The 20,680-nt window shown below is 44.3% G+C and overlaps 1 protein-coding gene across 1 annotated transcript in view; it reads left to right on the forward strand.

Moving 5' to 3' along the window:
* The window catches only part of LOC134101508 (mucin-2), a 53,510-nt gene that overhangs the window by 18,307 nt on the left and 14,523 nt on the right, over positions 1 to 20,680 (forward strand). Inside the window, exon 2 of the mRNA XM_062555233.1 lies at positions 225 to 299. Within this exon, the coding sequence (XP_062411217.1) occupies positions 225 to 299 (75 nt within the window). The remainder of the gene's footprint in view (positions 1 to 224; positions 300 to 20,680) is intronic.

The following is a 20,680-nucleotide window of genomic DNA, read 5'->3' on the forward strand; positions in this document are numbered from 1 at the left end:
CTTCAGTGACAGTAATTTGAGATGATTTTATGTACCCAAAACGGTGCTGGTGTACTTCTTTGAGACAAATGAGCCTGCACGTTGTGAGTGGCACGGCTGAGTAGCTGTTTTCAAAAATTCGTATTAGAGGTGTTATCTCATCGTTAGTCATGTCATCGACTAGAGGAGGTGTTTTTTTCGCAGGCTTGTGCTGACGAGGTCACTGTGACTTTTTCGTTTTGCAGGAGGCACTCGTACCGTACGGGGCAGGACATTGAGAACTGTGGCACGTGCCGAGACTGCGCTTGTATCATCTACAGGTAAGACCCCTGTTATAGCAGACTGCAGGCCCGGCTTAGACTCATGTATATGTATGGTGCAATGTTATCATGCCCCAAGTGAACAGTGAGGAAATAGGTATTGAGCGCCTTCAGTACATGGGCCCAGATTTGGATGATTTGCAGGTGCAAACCTAACATTACCAACAAAAAAAGATTCAAGTTCATGTGATGGGAGAGTATAAAACGATGATATACTTATTCCATTATTATATACACATGATATTTTGCAATGCTATGGTCACGGTAGGATGAGTCACGCACCTGTTTTTGCAAAAGAATTGAAGCAAGGGCGCTGATGTTGTAAAATGAATATATATTTTCAAAGCTTTCACAGCTCATTGCGGTGAGCAGGCTCTTTAACCAATACAATAAATTAGTCAGCAAACGTATGGAAAAAAAAGGTAAGAGTCATCTAAAACAGAAAATGGAACCTGGGAGAGTAAGAGCAAAGCTGATCGGTGGGAATATGTCAAATCAAGTCACGGACAGTTCATCAAACGCTTTTATCTTGAGAGAGAATGCGAAAGAGAGGAGAGAGAAGGGCACTCAAGCATTCGCCTTCCTGACACCAGCCAACTGGCCGTGGGCACCTGCTGTTCTCGGATGCCACACTCGTCTCCTTCTCCACCCACGCCCTCCTCCACCCAGCCCTCAGACTTTTGAAAAGGGCTTTGTGCCTGACCACCAGGGGCACAACGTGATCTCACTTGCTCATAAAAAACACAAATGAGGCCTGATGGCTTTACGACCTCTGATTACAACACTTGGATCAACTGGGGCTGATATTAAAACAGGATTTTTGAAGAGTATGAGAGAGATGGAGTTGGAGAAACAGAGAGGAAAGAGACAGACAGAGAGAGAGAGAGAGAGAGAAAGAAAGAGAGCAAGCGAGAGACAGAAAAATAGAAGAAAGTGTGGGAGGATGGCCTGCATTGGACGTGCTAGAGGATTTGAATGGTGTCTCAGACCTTGAGGTAAATCAGGCACCTCAGGTGAAAGGCAGCGCCGGAGCTGAACAAAGGTTTTTCTGGGGGCTGCAGATGTTAGGATATTGAAATCTTTCCAGCGGGCGGACAGACTCGGCCAGTCTGTCACGGGGACTGAGGATGCAGCCTTTGTGGAGCGTTGCTCTATATTGAGCGCACCATTGTTCTGCAGTCAAATGGCATGTCGGGCTGTTGTCCGGCAGGGCCGGTGCGTTGGACTTTACAAGGTAAAGGCTCACAGTGCTGCTGAACGCTGGGATGTTAACAACTTCTGGTGGAGAGGTCTCAGCTCGCTCGCATCTCTAGAGTGGCGAGCCCATGAGCCCTGTTTGCCAGGGTTTGTATCTGAGCAGAGCTGCAGCCGTACAGTAGATGCTTATTCTCACTCAACAAGCAAGATGAGCACTCAGCACTTGGCCACTTCGTTCCCCCTCCTGCCCCCCCCGGATGTCCCTCCATCTTATCTTCCTCCATTTGGCATCAGGGAGATGGGTGCTACCTTTGAGCTGGACTCTGTTAGATGTTTCCCCCATTTCAAAGGAAGCATTCCCAAGCTCCAACCACTTGTTCTTGAACACTGAAGCAGTGGTGTACTGTAGTCTACGTGATACGCAGGACTACACAGTATACCCACTTAAAAAGCATCACCATCTCAGTATACCCATCAAAAATAGGCGAGGATACATATCAACATTTGGGGTTGATCACAGTATATACACTACAGCAAACTACTACATCACAGTATATCCACTACAGCTAACTAGACTACACCACTGCGCTGAAGCATTTTGGTCTGTGTTTGAACTGAATTTCATCAGACTAGATGGATCTGTTTGTCCACTGCAAGAAGGTGAAGAGACTAAACAGATGGGAGTTCTGCTGTCTCACTGGTCTAAAGGACATTCACAGCATCAAAGGTCAACAGAGGTCAATGTGGGGTCAACAGAGGTCAACGTTGTCATCAAAGGTCACCATCACTTTGAAAGAGCAAAAGCAGAAATCGCAGCGAGGCTTTGGTAGCAGTGTGAGAACAAACAACCGGTTACGTAAACCGTGGCAAAGAAAGTATTTCAGGACATTCCTCTAACCATATTTTTACATTTTATTAATCTACAATACACGAACATGAACATTTACTGTGCATCTAGCATCCTCCGTCTCCAGTCAATCTCCAAATTAGTGCCGGGAATGTAGCCAGCTGTTTCCCCAGTTTCTGCAGAGTTCCCAACTGTTGTTTCCGATCCTGGAATTCTGCCCCGCGAGCGTTCGGCGGCGGCGTTGTTGTTGTGCCGGGTTGTTGTACCAGCTGTCTCTGTTGTGCTTAGTGTCTGAGAGGTAACAAAAGTTCATCTTTGTTGAGAGCGTGTCAGGCTCAGTGCTAGACCGGGCCCCATTTGCACCAAGCAGATGCGTCACGCCAGCACATCTGTGGCAGGTGATTGCCTGCTGCTCCTGATGGATATGAGGAAACACTTCTACTTTCCTCCACACATTTGTTTGTGCTGATTTTGAAAAGTTTTTTTTTTATTGGAGAATTGAGGGGGTTTTTTTCCTTCCCTTGCCTGCTGGCCTATTTTCTTGACTTATTATCATATTTACACAGGCATGTTGCCAAAGGCTGCAATCAAAAGTTGCGGGTTATTGCAGAAAGTTGTTTCACAAGGTAGACTGTGGAAAAACAAAAACACATCAACAAGAAAGAGAGATAGAAGAAAGTAGAGAGAGAAAAAAATAAGATGTCACAATGAATTACACCACAATACGCTTAAAATAGAGGATTGTCGGCTGGAAACACTTTCCCCCAATATACTAAATCTTTCCAGCATCACAGACTTGTTGTTTGCTTTGCGGCTTAGAGGCAGTAGTGTAGACTCCTGTAGTTCAGTGGAGAGAGCATGGTGCTAACGATACCAAGGCCACAGGTTCAGCAGCTGAGATAGCTGAAGAAGCCGCTGATAAAATGCAGGCTCGTCACACTGTAAGCCCTTGGCTGAAAGGCTCCGTTAAATATGATATATCTGGCATGCTGAGGCACTTTCCTCAGACACAGCTGTGTAAAAAAAGAAAACAAAAAAAAGGTCCTTCTATTCCTCCTAAGCACCAGTGCCGCTCCATTAGCTGTTAGTCAGACATGTCTCGTCTGGACAGTTTGCTCTAAAAAGAGCTGTCTGCAGCTACTAGAAAACACTGTGGCGGCGGTGATGGCATCTGGCACATCGAGATGCTCGAGTGTGCCGCCCCAGAAACCGGCGGGGGCCACGTTCGCACCGGACGGCCACCGCACGGCCGTCGCACTGGGGAGCTGAAGTGGTGGAATATCGACCCCTCTCAGCCCTGCGATGCCTTGAGATTTCACGAACCGCAAGACATGACAACGCGCTCGTTCTTCATTGTTTGCCGCAGTGTTTGCAAAATAGAGGCCTGGCCTCGGTGAGGTCAGCGTGTGCATCAGAGAGGGGTCCATACAGCTCAGCCCCTTGAGAGAGAACCGCGTCCCTGACTGAATAAGGGACCCTCATAGCAGAAGAATGTGTCATGCCATGAAAGATTTTTACTGAAAGGAAGTGGGCCATTTCCTGCAGTCACCGTAGATTGCTGTAACTGTATGTGTGTGTGACGGAGAGAGTGACTGTGTGTGTGTGTGTGTGTGTGTGTGTGTGTGTGTGTGTGTGTGTGTGTGTGGAGGCTCGGTGATTCAGCAGTCACAGCAGCGCAGCATATCCAGGTGGACGTTTGTGAGGCAATGCCTCGATGAGCCAGCGGCACTGTCTCCCTTATGTAAGAGCTTCCCCTTGTTCGGAGAGAAATTAAATCAATATCAACAGAGCACGTCACTTGAGATATTCATCCACTGCCATCAACTGGATGGTGCGAATAATGTTCCCAGAGGAGAGGAAATAAGAGCATGCTTATGCGTGCGCACTCACATACACACACACACACACGCTAACCAACGAACACACCTACTCACACAGATACATGGAGGCCCACTATCATAACCACATATATACAAACACCTATAAACACACGCACGTACTGTATAGACAATGGGTGGGTAAAAGGATACTTAGTTGATACTCAAACCTCCTCTTTCTCCTCCTTTGAGTGTATCAGAAATATTTGCAATGAAACCAATCAATTAGCGAGTACAGTAACAACAACAACAAAAAAACAGATTTGTCAGTTTACAGTAGGCTGAATAAGGCAGCCAGGCATCAGGGATTACTGCCGAATGGAAATCCTCATCTTGCGGTTGTAAATGTCAAAAACGTGCATGAAAAAAAATATATATATGGGGGAGTGCGAAAGGCAGGCAGAGAAGCCAGAGGAAGTAAGGCCTGCCAGGTACCTGCTGAGATCAGAGGAAGAAGGAGAGGTAGAGAGTGAGAGCGAGGGAAGTGGAGACAGAGAGAGAGAGAGAGTGAGAGTGAGTGAGCGAGAAAAATCAGGTGAGGGGAGGGCTGTGGGCAGGGAGACAAAGAAAGGAATCCTTCCAAAAACCGAATGCATCTCCATCTGCGGACAAAATCAAAAAGTAAACCTAAGCTTTGAGGTGGTGGACGGGTGGGGGCGAAGGAGGGAAAGGGGGGGGGGGGTGATGGTGCTAGCAAACCAGGAAGAGCGGCGGTGCGGGCAGAACAGAACGGCGAGATGGAGGACAGATAAGCGCCGAGATTAGGGGCGATATTTTGTCCTCCTGTCCTCTTGGAAGGCGGCGTAAATATTAATACCAGCGAGCGACGTTGTTTCCAGTCACGGCGGCGACGGCCTGCCAACAGCGCGAGCTGCCGTGCGCGTCGTCGGGCCGCCTCCGCCCCGGCCCTGCGCCTGACAGCAGCTTTGCGGCGGGGAGAGGAAGACCCGTTTCCAGCTCTTTGAAGCTTAGGTGAAGCTGGCACATGGTGGGGCAAAACAGACGGAGCAAGAGAGCGAGTGGGGGGGAGAGAGAGAGAGAGAGAGAGAGAGAGAGAGAGAGAGAGGGGGGGGGGGCAGAGATGGGAAAAAAATGAGAGGACAAGGAAACGAGGGAACAAAAATAAGACGGAGAGCAAGAGACGCGAAGGAGCAGACAAGGGTGAAAGAGAAGCCAGCGGAAAAAGAAGGGGAGAGCGCGGGTGGAGGCTCAGTTCAGCTCCTCTCTGCTCTGTGTGCTTTATGGTCGTTCCTCTTAATTAAGTAATGGCCGCTTCGGAGAGACTCCTCCGGATTTGGCAGCGTTCAGGCCACGGGAATAATAAAATGATAAAGCCCAGTCTATTAACCTCGGCCACCGCAAACTCACGGCTCTGAGCCTGTCCCGGGGCCTGTGAGCTCATTCCTTACCTGGGCCCGAGCCTTAGTCCCAGCCTTCTGCTCCAGTCTTCACACTTTTTTTAGAGCTCACGGAGACTCTCGGAGCATTGGCATTAGGAGCAAGTCTGTAGTTTGTTCTCGTCTCGTCTCATTGCTTCCAGCCCAGCACGGGTGTTATTGTTCAGCGTCCACGCCGCCTTCCCTGCATAATAATCCCTCCGGCAGTGGTGAAACAGGCAGAAATGTTAATCAATGAACACAACAGTCAAGGAGAGGACATATTTATATGGGAGGGCACTCTCGGGAGAAAACTCCATTTCCCACGAGGCATCGGTAAGAGGCCGCCTCATCAGATCATTATTCGGTGGAGGCGGTGAGGGAGCCTCGGCTTCTCCCAGCCCTCTTCGCAGAGGGGCCACTGGGGAGGCCAATTGGCATTGCATTGCCCACCTCGCCCACATCCCCATCCCCCAAGCCACCGCGAGTACGTGAGGAGTGTGTGGCCGAGTGCAGTGTTTTTGACCTTGTCCTTCCTCACGGTCAGATGGCTGATGCCTCTCTCTCTTTCTCTTCTCTCTCTCTCTCCCTCTCTCTTCTCTCTCTTTCTCTCTCCTGCTTTCCACACACTCCCACCCTTCTCTAAGATGGCCACACTTCACAGCCTGAATCGAAATGTGTCATTTAGCAAGGAAACCCACATCTTCCTTAACGCCCTTGGGGCATTGCCCTCTACACTCGCCCTTTGGTCAGAAGGCTGCTCCCGGCCTATTAATTATGCAAGCAAATATAAATGCTTGGGGAATCACAGATCCAGCTCGATGCTTTAGCACTGATTGCCCTCTCCCTGCGGCACACAACATTCAGCAGCTTGTCTTGTGGACTCGGGAAGGAGATGTGTTACTCATATGTTTATGATGCGGCATTTGAAAGGCATTTAAGGAGGCCACAGCCGAGCTGCCTGCGCATAATGACACTGTAAAAGGAGTGTGAGAAAAAGACGGATCGCTAAAAAAGGTGTGATACTCGGGGAGATTCCTGCCCAAGTCCCCACTTTCCTGCCAACGCTCCTGCCATCTCCCTCGTCTCTGCTGAATGATGACTAAGCAGGTTCGCAGGACGGCTGGCCATAGGGTGGCCGCGAGGTTAGCGCCGTGGAGAATACACCCATCTCCCACGTGTCAGAATGTCAGTCTATCCCTCTCCTCCTCCTCCTCTCCGTCTCTCTTTCTCTCTCTCTCCTTATGTCCTCCGTCTATCGCTTACGCTCTCCCTGTCGGCGCAGAACATTAAAATATTCATCCGCATCAATTATTCATCAGCTGTTAAAAGATTTAAAAAAGTAATAATAGAGGTAAGGGCACGAGAAAAAAAGAAGAGAAAAAAAAGCCCTGCACATAAGTACCGCTCTCAGGGCTCATCTGAGGTAGGTACGAGGGCTCAGGCAGAGAGAGAGGTAGAGAGGGAGAGAGAGAGAGAGAGAAAGAGAGAGAGCATGACTTATGAAAGAGTTTCTTTTCTTTCCTCCAAGTTTGTTTTCAAAGAGTGAGTGTGGAAAGACCCAAACATTGTGTTTGTGCTGTGTTTATCTGTGTGAGTGAGTGAGGGAGGGAGGGAGGGAGGGAGAGAAAAAAGTGAGTAAGGGAGAGATAGTGAAAGCTTGAGATGGGATAATATGAAGAGAGAAGGAGAGATGGATGGCAAGAGAGAGAGAGAGAGAGAGAGGGATGGGTAGGAGAGGGAGAGAAGCAGCAAAATTGTCAAAGAGATGCAAAACCTCGAGGCTGAAAAGTTGATAAGTGGGTTATCTTTTTTGTTCTTGTTTTACCCCCTAAAACATGTGCTCCAGCTTGTCTCCTCGTCTGTTTTTCTAGAGAGGGATTTGTCGGATCCTTGGGCCTGACCTTTCTCTAAGCGCCCTGTCAGAGCGAGCCAGGGCACGCTTTACGGGGGGCTGCCGGAGGTGGGAAGGCAGACGCACTAAAGGCCAACGGGCCCGGCATCCAGCTCCAGCCAGTAACTCATCCAGAGAGAGAGACGGAGGGAGCGAGAGGGAGAGAGGGAGAGTAGCCGGGGAGTGAAGGTAGGAAGTGAGAGAGAGAGAGCGAGAAAGATAGAGTGGAAAAAACACTATGTATCTTTACCTTCGCCCCTGAGGAAATAGCACTGGGCTCTCTGACTCAGGCAGCTGAAGAACTACGATGTACCACTGGGAGACTGGGAAATAATGGGCTTTGGTAGGAACACTGTGAGTCATTTCAACTCTTTGCCGCACTGCAAACACGGCCGTACTCTCTGTGTGTGCCTTTCTGCAGCATATGTCCACATTTGTATATGTTAAAGGCTGATGCTCACAAGCAAAGGGCTACAGAACTTGGTGCAACGGCGGATTTGTTGAAATGGTGAACGTTGGATGTGGATTATTTGAATCATTTATCTATTATCCTTTAAAAATAGTTACTGGGCTTCTTACCTGATGGACTTAATTAAGGTTAAGTATTGATGGCCTCTGAATCTCTTATGCATTCTTGAAAATAATTACGGTCTTTAACAGAATCCATTTTCTGCGTATTTACAGTTAACAGTGCTGGTGTCGGTAAAACTTTTACTTTTAGGTTGTATGTGCTGGAGGGCTACATCATTGCAGTGGTATGCGCAGGATACATCCATATATTCATGGAAATATTCTGAATCAAGTAAGGATAGATAGAGGGAGAAAAATATCATGGATTTCTCTGCAATTAAGAGAGAATTGAATGTCATAGAAATAAATTAAATAGAGCCTAATTTGTATGGCATTCATCCTCCTAAAACGTGAGCTATGTAAAAAGGACTACGGTGCTTTGTTCCGCCCTTTCTTTCAAATATCAAAATGTCACCCGTAGCTTGTAGGCCCCGTCTTCCAAGGAGAACAAAAAATGTAGATGCACAGCAAAGGCCTGTGGTCTGCCATCACTGTGACGTTGCCGTGACTTCACCACCAAGCATCCCACAGTCTTGAGATAAGCTCTGATCTGTGCGTGCCCCTTGGAGACTGAGATACGGCTGGCAAAGAACAGTGAAGGGGAGGGGGGAGGGGGGGGGGAGCGTCATCTCGAGCTTTAAATATATATTATAATTGCGCATGGCTGCAGAAATGTTCTCTCATGATGTACTGCGCTCTCTCATTTAAACCCCAGTGCCAAAGGGCAATGAGGATCCCCTGATAAGCAGTTTGCAACGCGTGCAAAGAGCGCGGAAAGTGATCGCGCTTGCTCTCGTTCTGGCCGCGACTTTATGTATTTACGGCCCGCTTCCTCTGAGAACGTCAGAGCTCTGCAGCAAAAGAAAAGCGTCAGAGAGCGAGTGAGTCGAATGTTCTGCCTGGGGCCCTGGAAGTGCATCGGCCGGCTCTCATAACAATTAGGTGCTCCTGAGAGCAGGGATTGCGCAGGTAGTGTTGGTTAGTGTTGGGTTTCTGGTCCCCCTCACAAGGGCCCCTCATTTTGTACCAAATGGTGACTTCTTATTACCCCAGGCAATAAGCCAGGCACACCAAAGGTAGGAAGAAAAAAACAGATCACCTTTGATCAAGCCGTCTCCGCCCAGTGACTGCATTTCACCGGCTGTCTTCAAAAGGCTCAGACTCTAGTCTCGAAACTGTTTGCTTAAAAGAGGCCCGTAAATTGCCAAGTTTAACTTTGTGCCGTCCTCATTTTTCTTGTTTAAAAGGCACTTAATGATGATCTCCTGTGTATAGAATAACAAAGGCGAAGGGGGGCGGAAACAAGACAGGGCTGCATGGACGTCGATAACACTCGCCATTCTGAGGTGTCTTTGGGAGAAGAGGGGATAGAGGTGGAGAGGGAGAAAGAGAGAAAGAGAGTCAGGGAGGAAAAAGCTTCAGAAGGACTGACAAAGCTCTTTGCCTCTCCTCTCTGCAACGAGAGCCACTAATCATTCTCCCCTTGCTCGGAGTCAGCACCTCTTTGTGCTCTTTGAGCCTTTTAGTGCGGCGGTGCTAAAAGTGATACGGATTGTCATTTTGCTCATATCACAGGCACTGAGTTAACTGCGGTGTGTTACCATATCTTCAATCATCGCCGGCGGAGAGAGAGAGACCTTTCGATATGCCATCAGTCACAAACAAAATGGTACAAACGAGCGGGATTGTCATGATATATAAGTCTTTTTATGACTGGCTGCTCATGACATTATTCTCCCAAATAGTCAGTTGGCTCGTATACCCAATTACAGAAACTTAATTGAGACAGCCCAGGGTGGCAAGTGATTAGCAGCTTTATTGCGAGGGAAGTGCGTTAATGGCTCTTTCGGCATGTTCTGAGTGTTTAATTTTTACACACTAAGAGTCAAAGCAGTTAAATTCTATGTCCCGTGGGTGTTGTGAACAACATGTTTTCCCGTCTTGGTTTACCCAAGTGGTTTGGCCTGAGGTAAATGCTCCAGATCTATGAGAGATGTCCCAGCACTATTTCCTGTTGCTGGTGACAGAGTGAGCAAACATCCTCCGAAATGCAAGTAGTTGTATTTGTGTCTTAAAGGTGATCGTTTTGTTAACACCACTTACTAAGGATGATTCATCCTCTAAAAAGGCATAACTTGCATGGGCTAACAAACTACTCAAAGACACTGATTTACAATACTAAGCCTTTGGTTTCTACCCAATGTCTTTGAGAATATTTCTTAACAAAGTAACAAAAACACTAAATGCGTCTGTTACAATACAGGGGTACCACTTCCTTTTACAGTCCCCTAATTACTAGGTATTTACCAGGTAACAACATGGTAATATTAAGTAATTATGTGGTAACTAATATAGGTAAAAAGAGGGTAACTACAGAGTAAATATAAAACAATTACATAGAAATGTCTTAACTATTACAAAGAAACTATTCTGAATTAATGTTTAATTACTTCTGAGAATGTACAGGTTACTACAGAATAATTATGACACAATTACTACATAAAAAGAAAGAAATTATGGCCATGTTCCCTAGTAATATCCTTCAATATTTCAGCCATTCCGTTACCTACCATGTAATTATGTGGTAACTATACTGGTAAAAATTAGGGTAACTACAGAGTAAATATAAAACCATTACATAGAAATGTCTTAACTATTACAAAGAAACTATTCTGAATTAAGGGTCAATTACTTCTGTAAAATAAAGGTAACTACAGGATAATTATTACACAATTACCACATAAAGAATGAGAAATCATGGCCATGTTATCTAGTAGTACCATTCAATATTTCAACCATTCAATTACTTATTTAATATGTAATTGTGCTACTTTGGCTGGTATTAAAATGGTATTTACTGGGAAAGAACAAAGTTGTTTCTAAGAAACTACATTCTTTATTTCCCTTTTATTTTGCTGTCATCACCAGCACATAGGCCTATACCCATTTATCATGCATGGGTTTATTCAGTACTTACCTCATAACAACAACTCCATCAGGGTCCATCTTCCTTATTACTGGGTCATTGTACATACTGATTAAAATGTACTTGGTAAATACATGGTTGTTTCCATTGTACTGATGTCCGCACCTAATTGTCACCATGCATTTTCTGCAATATTACCTGATTAAACTGCACTAATTTCCAGGTAAATAAGATGAAACTGGACTGGAAAAGAAAGCCTGAATTTTTACCATGTTTTTAACAACCACTTACCAAGTAATTATACAAAGACATTCTTTTAACTCCAACCTACCATGTATACATTCTGCAATATTACCAGGTTATAAATAAGTAAATAAGACGAAACTGGACTGGAAAAGAAAGTATGAATTGTTTCCATTTTATTAACAGCTTCTTTCTAACTAATTACACAATGATCCATTTATTTTTCATTCCATCCATTCAAGTTATGATCATGCATTTTCTTCGGTGTTACCAGGTTATTCACAACTATTTTCTAGGTAACTAAGACGAAACTGGACTGGAAAAGAAAGTATGAATTGTTTCCATTTTATTAACAGCTTCTTTCTAACTAATTACACAATGATCCATTTAATTTTCATTCCATCCATTCAAGTTATGATCATGCATTTTCTTCGGTGTTACCAGGTTATTCACAACTGTTTTCTAGGTAACTCAGACGAAACTGGACTGGAAAAGAAAGTATGGATTATTCTCACATTGTTAACAACTGCTTTCCAAGTAATTACACAATGATCCATTAATTTTTCATTCCATCCATTCAAGTTATGATCATGCATTTTCTTCGGTGTTACCAGGTTATTCACAACTTTTTTCTAGGTAACTAAAACGAAACTGGACTGGAAAAGAAAGTCTGGGTTATTCTCACATTGTTAACAACTACTTTCCAAGTAATTACACAATGATCCATTTATCATTAATTCCATCCATTGAAGTTATGGCCGTGCATTTTCTTCAGTATTACCAGGTTATTCACAAGTATTTTCTAGGTAACTAAGATGAAACTGGACTGGAAAAGAAAGTATGAATTGTTTCCATTTTATTAACAGCTTCTTTCTAACTAATTACACAATGATCCATTTATTTTTCATTCCATCCATTCAAGTTATGATCATGCATTTTCTTCGGTGTTACCAGGTTATTCACAACTATTTTCTAGGTAACTAAGACGAAACTGGACTGGAAAAGAAAGTATGGATTATTCTCACATTGTTAACAACTGCTTTCCAAGTAATTACACAATGATCCATTAATTTTTCATTCCATCCATTCAAGTTATGATCATGCATTTTCTTCGGTGTTACCAGGTTATTCACAACTATTTTCTAGGTAACTAAAACGAAACTGGACTGGAAAAGAAAGTCTGGGTTATTCTCATGTTGTTAACAACTACTTTCCAAGTAATTACACAATGATCCATTTATTATTAATTCCATCCATTGAAGTTATGACCGTGCATTTTCTTCAGTATTACCAGGTTATTCACAAGTATTTTCTAAGTAAGTAAAATGAAACTGGACTGGAAAAGAAAGTCTGGATTATTCTCACGTTGTTAACAATTACTTTCCAAGTAATTACACAATGATCCATTTATTATTAATTCCATCCATTCAAGTTATGACCATGCATTTTCTGCAGTATTACCAGGTTATTAACAACTATTTTCTAAGTAATTAAGATGAAACTGGACTGGAAAAGGAAGTATGAATAAATTCACTATTTAGGTTATTCTTATTTACACATTCATCACGCATGCATAACACTCAATCTTCAATAGTTTTCAATAGGCTAACTTTCAGTTTCAGGTAGGCTATCGAATGTAATACAACCAACATCCAAGCAGTAAATAAATCATACATAAACATTGCTTTTGCTTTGCATTAAAATAAAATACCACTAGCCTATAGCCGATGTAACGTTGCTAGTGTGCGTTGAAGCCTAAAACCAAAACGGCTCTTTCACGCCACTCCAGCAGCGCAACAGACAACTCACTGTGCAGGCTAGTTATGGATGGACAGACGTCTTCAGCGAGGCTCGTGGTCTTTGGAGATTCGGAGAGAGGAAAAGTGCGAGTGGCAGTGCAGGCTATATCACACAAAGTCATTCGTGCTAACAGCTAGGTCTTGCTGACTAGCTGAAGAAGGCTTTATACTCACGGGAAACTCTCGGTCGCAGTCCTCGAAATATTCACTTCCAACACAACTTCACCGTCTAGCAGTAATGTTTAAGTGAGTCTTTTACCCACTAAACACAAAGGCTATACATGTGTTAGGCTGCAGTAAACTTCTCCCTCTAGACAGTCGTTCTCCCTTCTTCTCACCGTGCTTCTCCGTGGTGTCGTTAGTTTCTCCCTCATGTATTTCCTGACCCTTGACCTAGCTCAATTTTCATTGGCTCAAATAATACAAACGTAGGCCTAACACAAAATACACATTTCCATTCTTTTCACTTTTAGAATCAAAACATAATATATTGACAACATTTCAGTAACTATGACATTATAAGCAAAATATTTTCAGCCTACCCATACTGAAAACGTTGACTCTTGTAGGCACGCAGTCATGTTTGTTGAATTTCATGCATTGGTTTAGATGAAAATATTTTGTGTATAATTTCATAGTTACTGCAATGTTGTCAAGATATTATGTTTTGATTGATAATTAAATTATATTTTGTTTATAATGAAATTATAAGCAAAATATTTTCAGCCTACCCATACTGAAAACAAGACAAGAGTCAACGTTTTCAGTATGGGTAGGGTAGGCTGAAAATATTTTGCTTATAATGTCATAGTTACTGAAATGTTGTCAAGATATTATGTTTTGATTCTAAAAGTGAAAAGAATGGAAATGTGTATTTTGTGTTACGTTTGTATTATTTGAGCCAATGAAAATTGAGCTAGATGTCAAGGGTCAGGAAATACATGCGGGAGAAACAAACTACACCACGGAGAAGCACGTGAGAAGAAGGGAGAACGACTGTTAGAGGGAGAAGTTTACTGCAGCCTAATGTATAGCCTTTGTGTTTAGTGGGTAAAAGACTCACTTAAACATTACTGCTAGACGGTGAAGTTGTGTTGGAAGTGAATATTTCGAGGACTGCGACCGAGAGTTTCCCGTGAGTATAAAGCCTTCTTCAGCTAGTCAGCAAGACCTAGCTGTTAGCACGAATGACTTTGTGTGATATAGCCTGCACTGCCACTCGCACTTTTCCTCTCTCCGAATCTCCACGGACCACGAGCCTCGCTGAAGACGTCTGTCCATCCATAACTAGCCTGCACAGTGAGTTGTCTGTTGCGCTGCTGGAGTGGCGTGAAAGAGCCGTTTTGGTTTTAGGCTTCAACGCACACTAGCAACGTTACATCGGCTATAGTGGTATTTTATTTTAATGCAAAGCAAAATCAATGTTTATGTATGATTTATTTACTGCTTGGATGTTGGTTGTATTACATTCGATAGTATACCTGAAGCTGAAAGTTAGCCTATTGAAAACTATTGAAGATTGAGTGTAATGCATGTGTGATGAATGTGTAAATAAGAATAACCTAAATAGTGAATTTATTCATACTTCCTTTTCCAGTCCAGTTTCATCTTAATTACTTAGAAAATAGTTGTTAATAACCTGGTAATACTGAAGAAAATGCACGGTCATAACTTGAATGGATGGAATTAATAATAAATGGATCATTGTGTAATTACTTGGAAAGTAGTTGTTAACAATGTGAGAATAATCCATACTTTCTTTTCCAGCCCAGTTTCGTCTTAGTTACCTAGAAAATAGTTGTGAATAACCTGGTAACACGGAAGAAAATGCATGATCATAACTTGAATGGATGGAATGAAAAATAAATGGATCATTGTGTAATTAGTTAGAAAGAAGCTGTTAATAAAATGGAAACAATTCATACTTTCTTTTCCAGTCCAGTTTCGTCTTAGTTACCTAGAAAATAGTTGTGAATAACCTGGTAACACCGAAGAAAATGCATGATCATAACTTGAATGGATGGAATGAAAAATAAATGGATCATTGTGTAATTACTTGGAAAGCAGTTGTTAACAATGTGGGAATAATCCAGACTTTCTTTTCCAGTCCAGTTTCATTTTATTTACTTAGAAAATACTTGTGAATAACCTGGTAATACTGAAGAAAATGCACGGTCATAACTTGAATGGATGGAATTAATAATAAATGGATCATTGTGTAATTAGTTAGAAAGAAGCTGTTAATAAAATGGAAACATTTCATACTTTCTTTTCCAGTCCAGTTTCGTCTTATTTACTTATTTATAACCTGGTAATATTGCAGAATGTATACATGGTAGGTTGGAGTTAAAAAGAAATGTCTTTGTATAATTACTTGGTAAGTGGTTGTTAAAAACATGGTAAAAATTCAGGCTTTCTTTTCCAGTCCAGTTTCATCTTATTTACCTGGAAATTAGTGCAGTTTAATCAGGTAATATTGCAGAAAATGCATGGTGACAATTAGGTGCGGACATCAGTACAATGGAAACAACCATGTATTTACCAAGTACATTTTAATCAGTATGTACAATGACCCAGTAATAAGGAAGATGGACCCTGATAGAGTTGTTGTTATGAGGTAAGTACTGAATAAACCCATGCATGATAAATGGGTATAGGCCTATGTGCTGGTGATGACAGCAAAATAAAAGGGAAAAAGAATGTAGTTTCTTAGAAACAACTGTGTTCTTTCCCAGTAAATACCATTTTAATACCAGCCAAAGTAGCACAATTACATATTAAATAAGTAATTGAATGGTTGAAATATTGAATGGTACTACTAGGTAACATGGCCATGATTTCTCATTCTTTATGTGGTAATTGTGTAATAATTATCCTGTAGTTACCTTTATTTTACAGAAGTAATTGACCCTTAATTCAGAATAGTTTCTTTGTAATAGTTAAGACATTTCTATGTAATGGTTTTATATTTACTCTGTAGTTACCCTAATTTTTACCAGTATAGTTACCACATAATTACATGGTAGGTAACGGAATGGCTGAAATATTGAATGATATTACTAGGGAACGTGGCCATAATTTCTTTCTTTTTATGTAGTAATTGTGTCATAATTATTCTGTAGTAACCTGTACATTCTCAAAAGTAATTAAACATTAATTCAGAATAGTTTCTTTGTAATAGTTAAGACATTTCTATGTAATTGTTTTATATTTACTCTGTAGTTACCCTCTTTTTACCTATATTAGTTACCACATAATTACTTAATATTACCATGTTGTTACCTGGTAAATACCTAGTAATTAGGGGACTGTAAAAGGAAGTGCTACCAATACAGGCAGTGCCTGTCAGGCACGCTATTAGGCTAGCAAACTGTTGTGAAACAGCTGAAAATGAGCATTATTGTAGGACTGAATTTAGACATAATGTATCTAGCTTTTATTAGCGATAACAATGCAGTTGGTGTTTGCAAGGCAAGTATTTGGTTAGCAGGAGGGACATTTGATACAGGACTAACACAAGTAGGCTAATTCTAAGACAAATAAACACTGATTTATCCAAATATTCTACCCTTTCTTTGCTCATAGAAGTGGATAAATTCTGGTTTGTGCCTGTAACGGCATAGTCGCATTTCTGCTGAGTAGAAGCAGTCGGACTTCCTCCTCGGGAAACCTCCCCACCGGTCAAGCTGCTGTTGCAGCCTGGCTCCTAATTTGATATGATTTGCGGACGCTTGTCTTCTATTTTTCCCCCCCTCTCTTTTCTCATTTCTAATGTCTGTGTTTTAGGCAGGTTCTTGGCATGGGCTGTTGGCGGACGGCTGAGGAAAAAGAAGTGATTTAGGAAGGGAGGGTGGGGATGTGTGTGTGTGGGGGGAATCGATGGCGGAGCTCTCTGAGATGAGATGGGCAGGAGGCTCAGTGGAGGAATACAAGGTGAAGTGGAGCGAAGCCTGACCAGGAAATGGCAGAGGGGAGGATGAGGTGCCCAGGAGTCAATTCTTCCCCTGATCGATTTGATTTTGTCAGGGCAAAGAGACACTTAAAGGCAATTAGTTTTAGCAGCAGTAAACACAGTCCGATGGACAGCTTGATACAAAGCGAGAGAGAAAAAGGGAGAGGGGAGAAGGGAGAACGAGAGAAATAAACAGGTATGAAAGAGAGACTTGTCTGTTTTTTTCTTCTTCTTAGGGGCTAAAATTAGGTTGCATCATTACTGTCGTATCTCTCTATGTGATATGTGACTTAAACCTACACTTCCAATTCTCTGTGGTTGGACAATGCAGATGATAAGGCACTGTGCGCTTTCTGTAGTTATGTTCCCGTGACTTTCCTATGAACTGATTGGCGTCATCCGTCTTTGCATATGTCAGTGATCCTGTTCTGTGCTTAACATACTAAGATATTACTGAAGGCAAAAAAAAAGAGAGAGAGAAAAAAAATTGGTGAGTCATCCCGACAGCATTGGGGAGCAGATGCAGCTTCTCAAGAGTGGCGGAATCTAATTTAAGCTCATTTGACCTATTTGGAGCCTCTGTGGCTCAGTGGGGAGAGCGGGGCGCTGGCCAAGGCGGACGGGGGGGTTCAAGGGGTCATCTCCCGAGGGAGGGTACGCGTGGAGCGGCGTTACTGTACTGCGCCCCACTGTACGGCCGACCCGCGCGAGATGAAAGTGTCGGCGAAAAGGCGATTTGTTACGGCAGAGGTCGTATTAAATCTGCGCGCGTGTCACGGCGGAGTCGACTTCATTAGCTACATTTCTGCGGCTCCCGGGCAGGGCTCTCAAAGCCATTTTCAGACGTCAGTGTTTTCTCATTGTTGCTGCCGCCACTGCCGCCGCCGCCGCGTCGAAACAACTTGGGATGTCGCCGCTCCCGGCCAGCCGGCCGGCCGGATCTATAAATAGCACTGTTGCTGCGCTCAGGTGAACGGCCACGGTGCCCTTGCCCTGGGACTGCCCGCCGGGTTCACCTCCAGCCACACGGACGGTGCCCTCTGCACGGCAGGGGACGTGCCACACCCGGCTAGCGTCTGAAAGATTGGCCAGCGAGAGACCTGGGTCAATACTACATTAAAAAGAATGCGAAAATGCTACAAGAAAAAAAAAAAAAGAATAACTGCTTCAGGAACAAAAAAAAAATAAAATAAATGTATTCTTCAATATTAAGAATGGATTTGGAAAGAGATTGATTTTTTACCTTGTGATGATTGATGTATTTGAACCAGAACAAATATAGGCTTTGAAACTGGAATAAGTATTAAACTTAGTAGACTTAAGTAGAGTCTGTGAAGACTGTGTACGGTGGTAGATTCCTTAAGGAGTGTGTGTTCCGCAGGCCAGGTGGAAGCTGGGGTGTGTTCAGCAGTGAGCGCACGTCGTTAAAAGTTGCAAAATCAGGCCAGCTTGCAGCGTGGATTGAACTTTTTTTGAGGAGGTGACTGTGTGGGCTTGGACAACAGCAATGTTTAGTTTGGAGTTGGAAGCGCTTATCTGGCGGCAGGTTAGCTGTAGTTCGTGTGAAGGCGGGCTCGTAATGATGCTAGTCACTCCGGGGGCTGACATCTTATTGTTCATTTTTAATGACTTCCTTTTGCTGAGGTTCGTCTTTTTGCTTCTGTGATTAGAATCAGCGATTCTTTCTCTCCCTTTTTCTCTCCCTCTCTCGCTCTTTTTCACACTATCTCTTTTACCTCTCGGAGTCTCTTGCTCTTCCTCTCTCCCTCTCTCTCTCTCCTCTCATTCTGACCCTCCAGGGAGCAGGGGTGGAACAATAGCTGCGATGCGTCATTTCGCACATAGCTGAGAGCCTGATACTTTTCAAAGTGCCTGGCGGTGAGGGAGATATCACAGATCTTGTTTGAATGCTAAAACTCTCTTTAATTCATTTAACGTGCTTTGTAAAAAAAAAGACCGATGCATTTAGTATGCAGATGAGTTCGCTCCACACATGCGCATGCAGCGTGAGCGCGCTGACATGGAACGCCGGCCCCGCTCGATGTGACCTCTGCACACTGTGCGTGCGCCATTAACTTTCAGCTCGTTTTTTTCCTCTTCTTCTTCTTTAGACACATCCAGTTCTCTTGCTTTGCCATGCATACCGACAAGCTGCCTTTCATTTCCCCATCAAACAATACCTATTCTCTTCAAAAGGCAAGTTTAATCAAGTAGCCACGTCCACCTGCTTCGTCTGTCACCATCGCTGTGATAGGATGGAGAACCTAATCTGTGTGTGAGCATGTGTGTGTGTGTGTGTGCGTGTGTGCGCAGTTATTCCTCAACTCCAGGTGGCCGTGAAGTGTGACTGCAGTAACGACCACGGCATATTAAACAGGGCCGTGGAGCAGGACAGATGCACGTGTGGAGGATGTCTATTTATTTATTTTCTGCTGCAGTGTTCGTTTGCTGACCGGCCGGCCGCACAAGGTCGGGGTGGGTGTGTGGGGTGTGTGTGTGGGGGGGATGTGTGTGTGTGTGTGGGGGGGGGGGGGGGATGGGGGGTGACTGATCAAGGGTGTTGAACACGTAGCGTGTCAGTACAAGCCCTGGGCTGAGCTCTTTTACCAAGGCTCCGGCATTTCTCACTCACACAGATTGATTGTCACCGACTTCATAACTCTGTCAAAAGCCATTATTTTTGCAGCATTTGTGTGTGCGCGTGTGTCGTGTTCAGCGAGTTCAGAGTGGCAGAGGCATCACTAGCGAGCACAAGGCAGAGACAGGAAGAAACCTATGGGAATGCTCCTTTGGGAATACCTTCACCCACTTTTGCCTTCCACATTGCTGGGACTGAAAGAGAGAGGAGGGAGACAGGGAGGGAGACAGGGAGGGAGGGGTGGGGGGGACGGGTGTGGGGGTAAGAGCATTACAATCAGTTTTAAATTACATCTCAGTCCGCAGAGATTACATGCCTGCTGCTGGGCGTGAGAGTGTGGCAGCTTTGTCGTGACTTCCTCTTCCTCCTCCTCATCCGATCTAGAACTCCTAGTCTAGTGCCACACTCCTCAGCCCCTGCACCCCTGGATCTGGGAGAGGTGGCTGCTGCTTGGTGTATGGTGGCTGGAGGGGTGAGGAGAAGCGTGGGAGCGCGTACGGGTGTTTTTGGATGCGGACGCGGGCAAGGTACTAATTGCTAATTGCGCATTGCATGATGCAGCCAAGCAAGAGAGTGGGGCCAAATTAGCACAGGGTGATAAAACGCCGCCATAAAACAGCGCTGGTGTTTCTCCTCAACGCTCAATTGAGCTGGAGACTCGCCGTTCAGCTGAGAAGGACGCCGGTGTGTGGTGGGGGTGGGGTTTAGCCGATCGCCCTTGCTCCACGCCGCCCCCCCCCCCCCCCTCCCCTCCCTACCCTCAGTCCCTCACGCCTGCTGCCCACCCTCCGCTGTCTATTTCGGTCGCCTTTGTTTGTCGCGTGGGCCGCGACACAAACTGACGGATCATCCGAGCAAACGTTTGAACTGGCTGTTGATATGACGATACGAGTGCACATAAATAATCTAATCTCGCCGGCGCCCTCTCAGGAGAGACAGAGAGGGAGTGACAGGCCAACGGCTTCAGAAGGAGAGAGAGAGGGAGAGAGAGAGAGAGAGAGAAAGAAAGAGAGACGGAGAGAGAGGGAGAGAGAGAGGGAGAGCAGAGGGGGATTATAGACA

The sequence above is a fragment of the Sardina pilchardus genome, chromosome 14 (genome assembly GCF_963854185.1).
Source record: "Sardina pilchardus chromosome 14, fSarPil1.1, whole genome shotgun sequence".
NCBI classification, from domain to species: Eukaryota; Metazoa; Chordata; class Actinopteri; order Clupeiformes; family Clupeidae; genus Sardina; species Sardina pilchardus.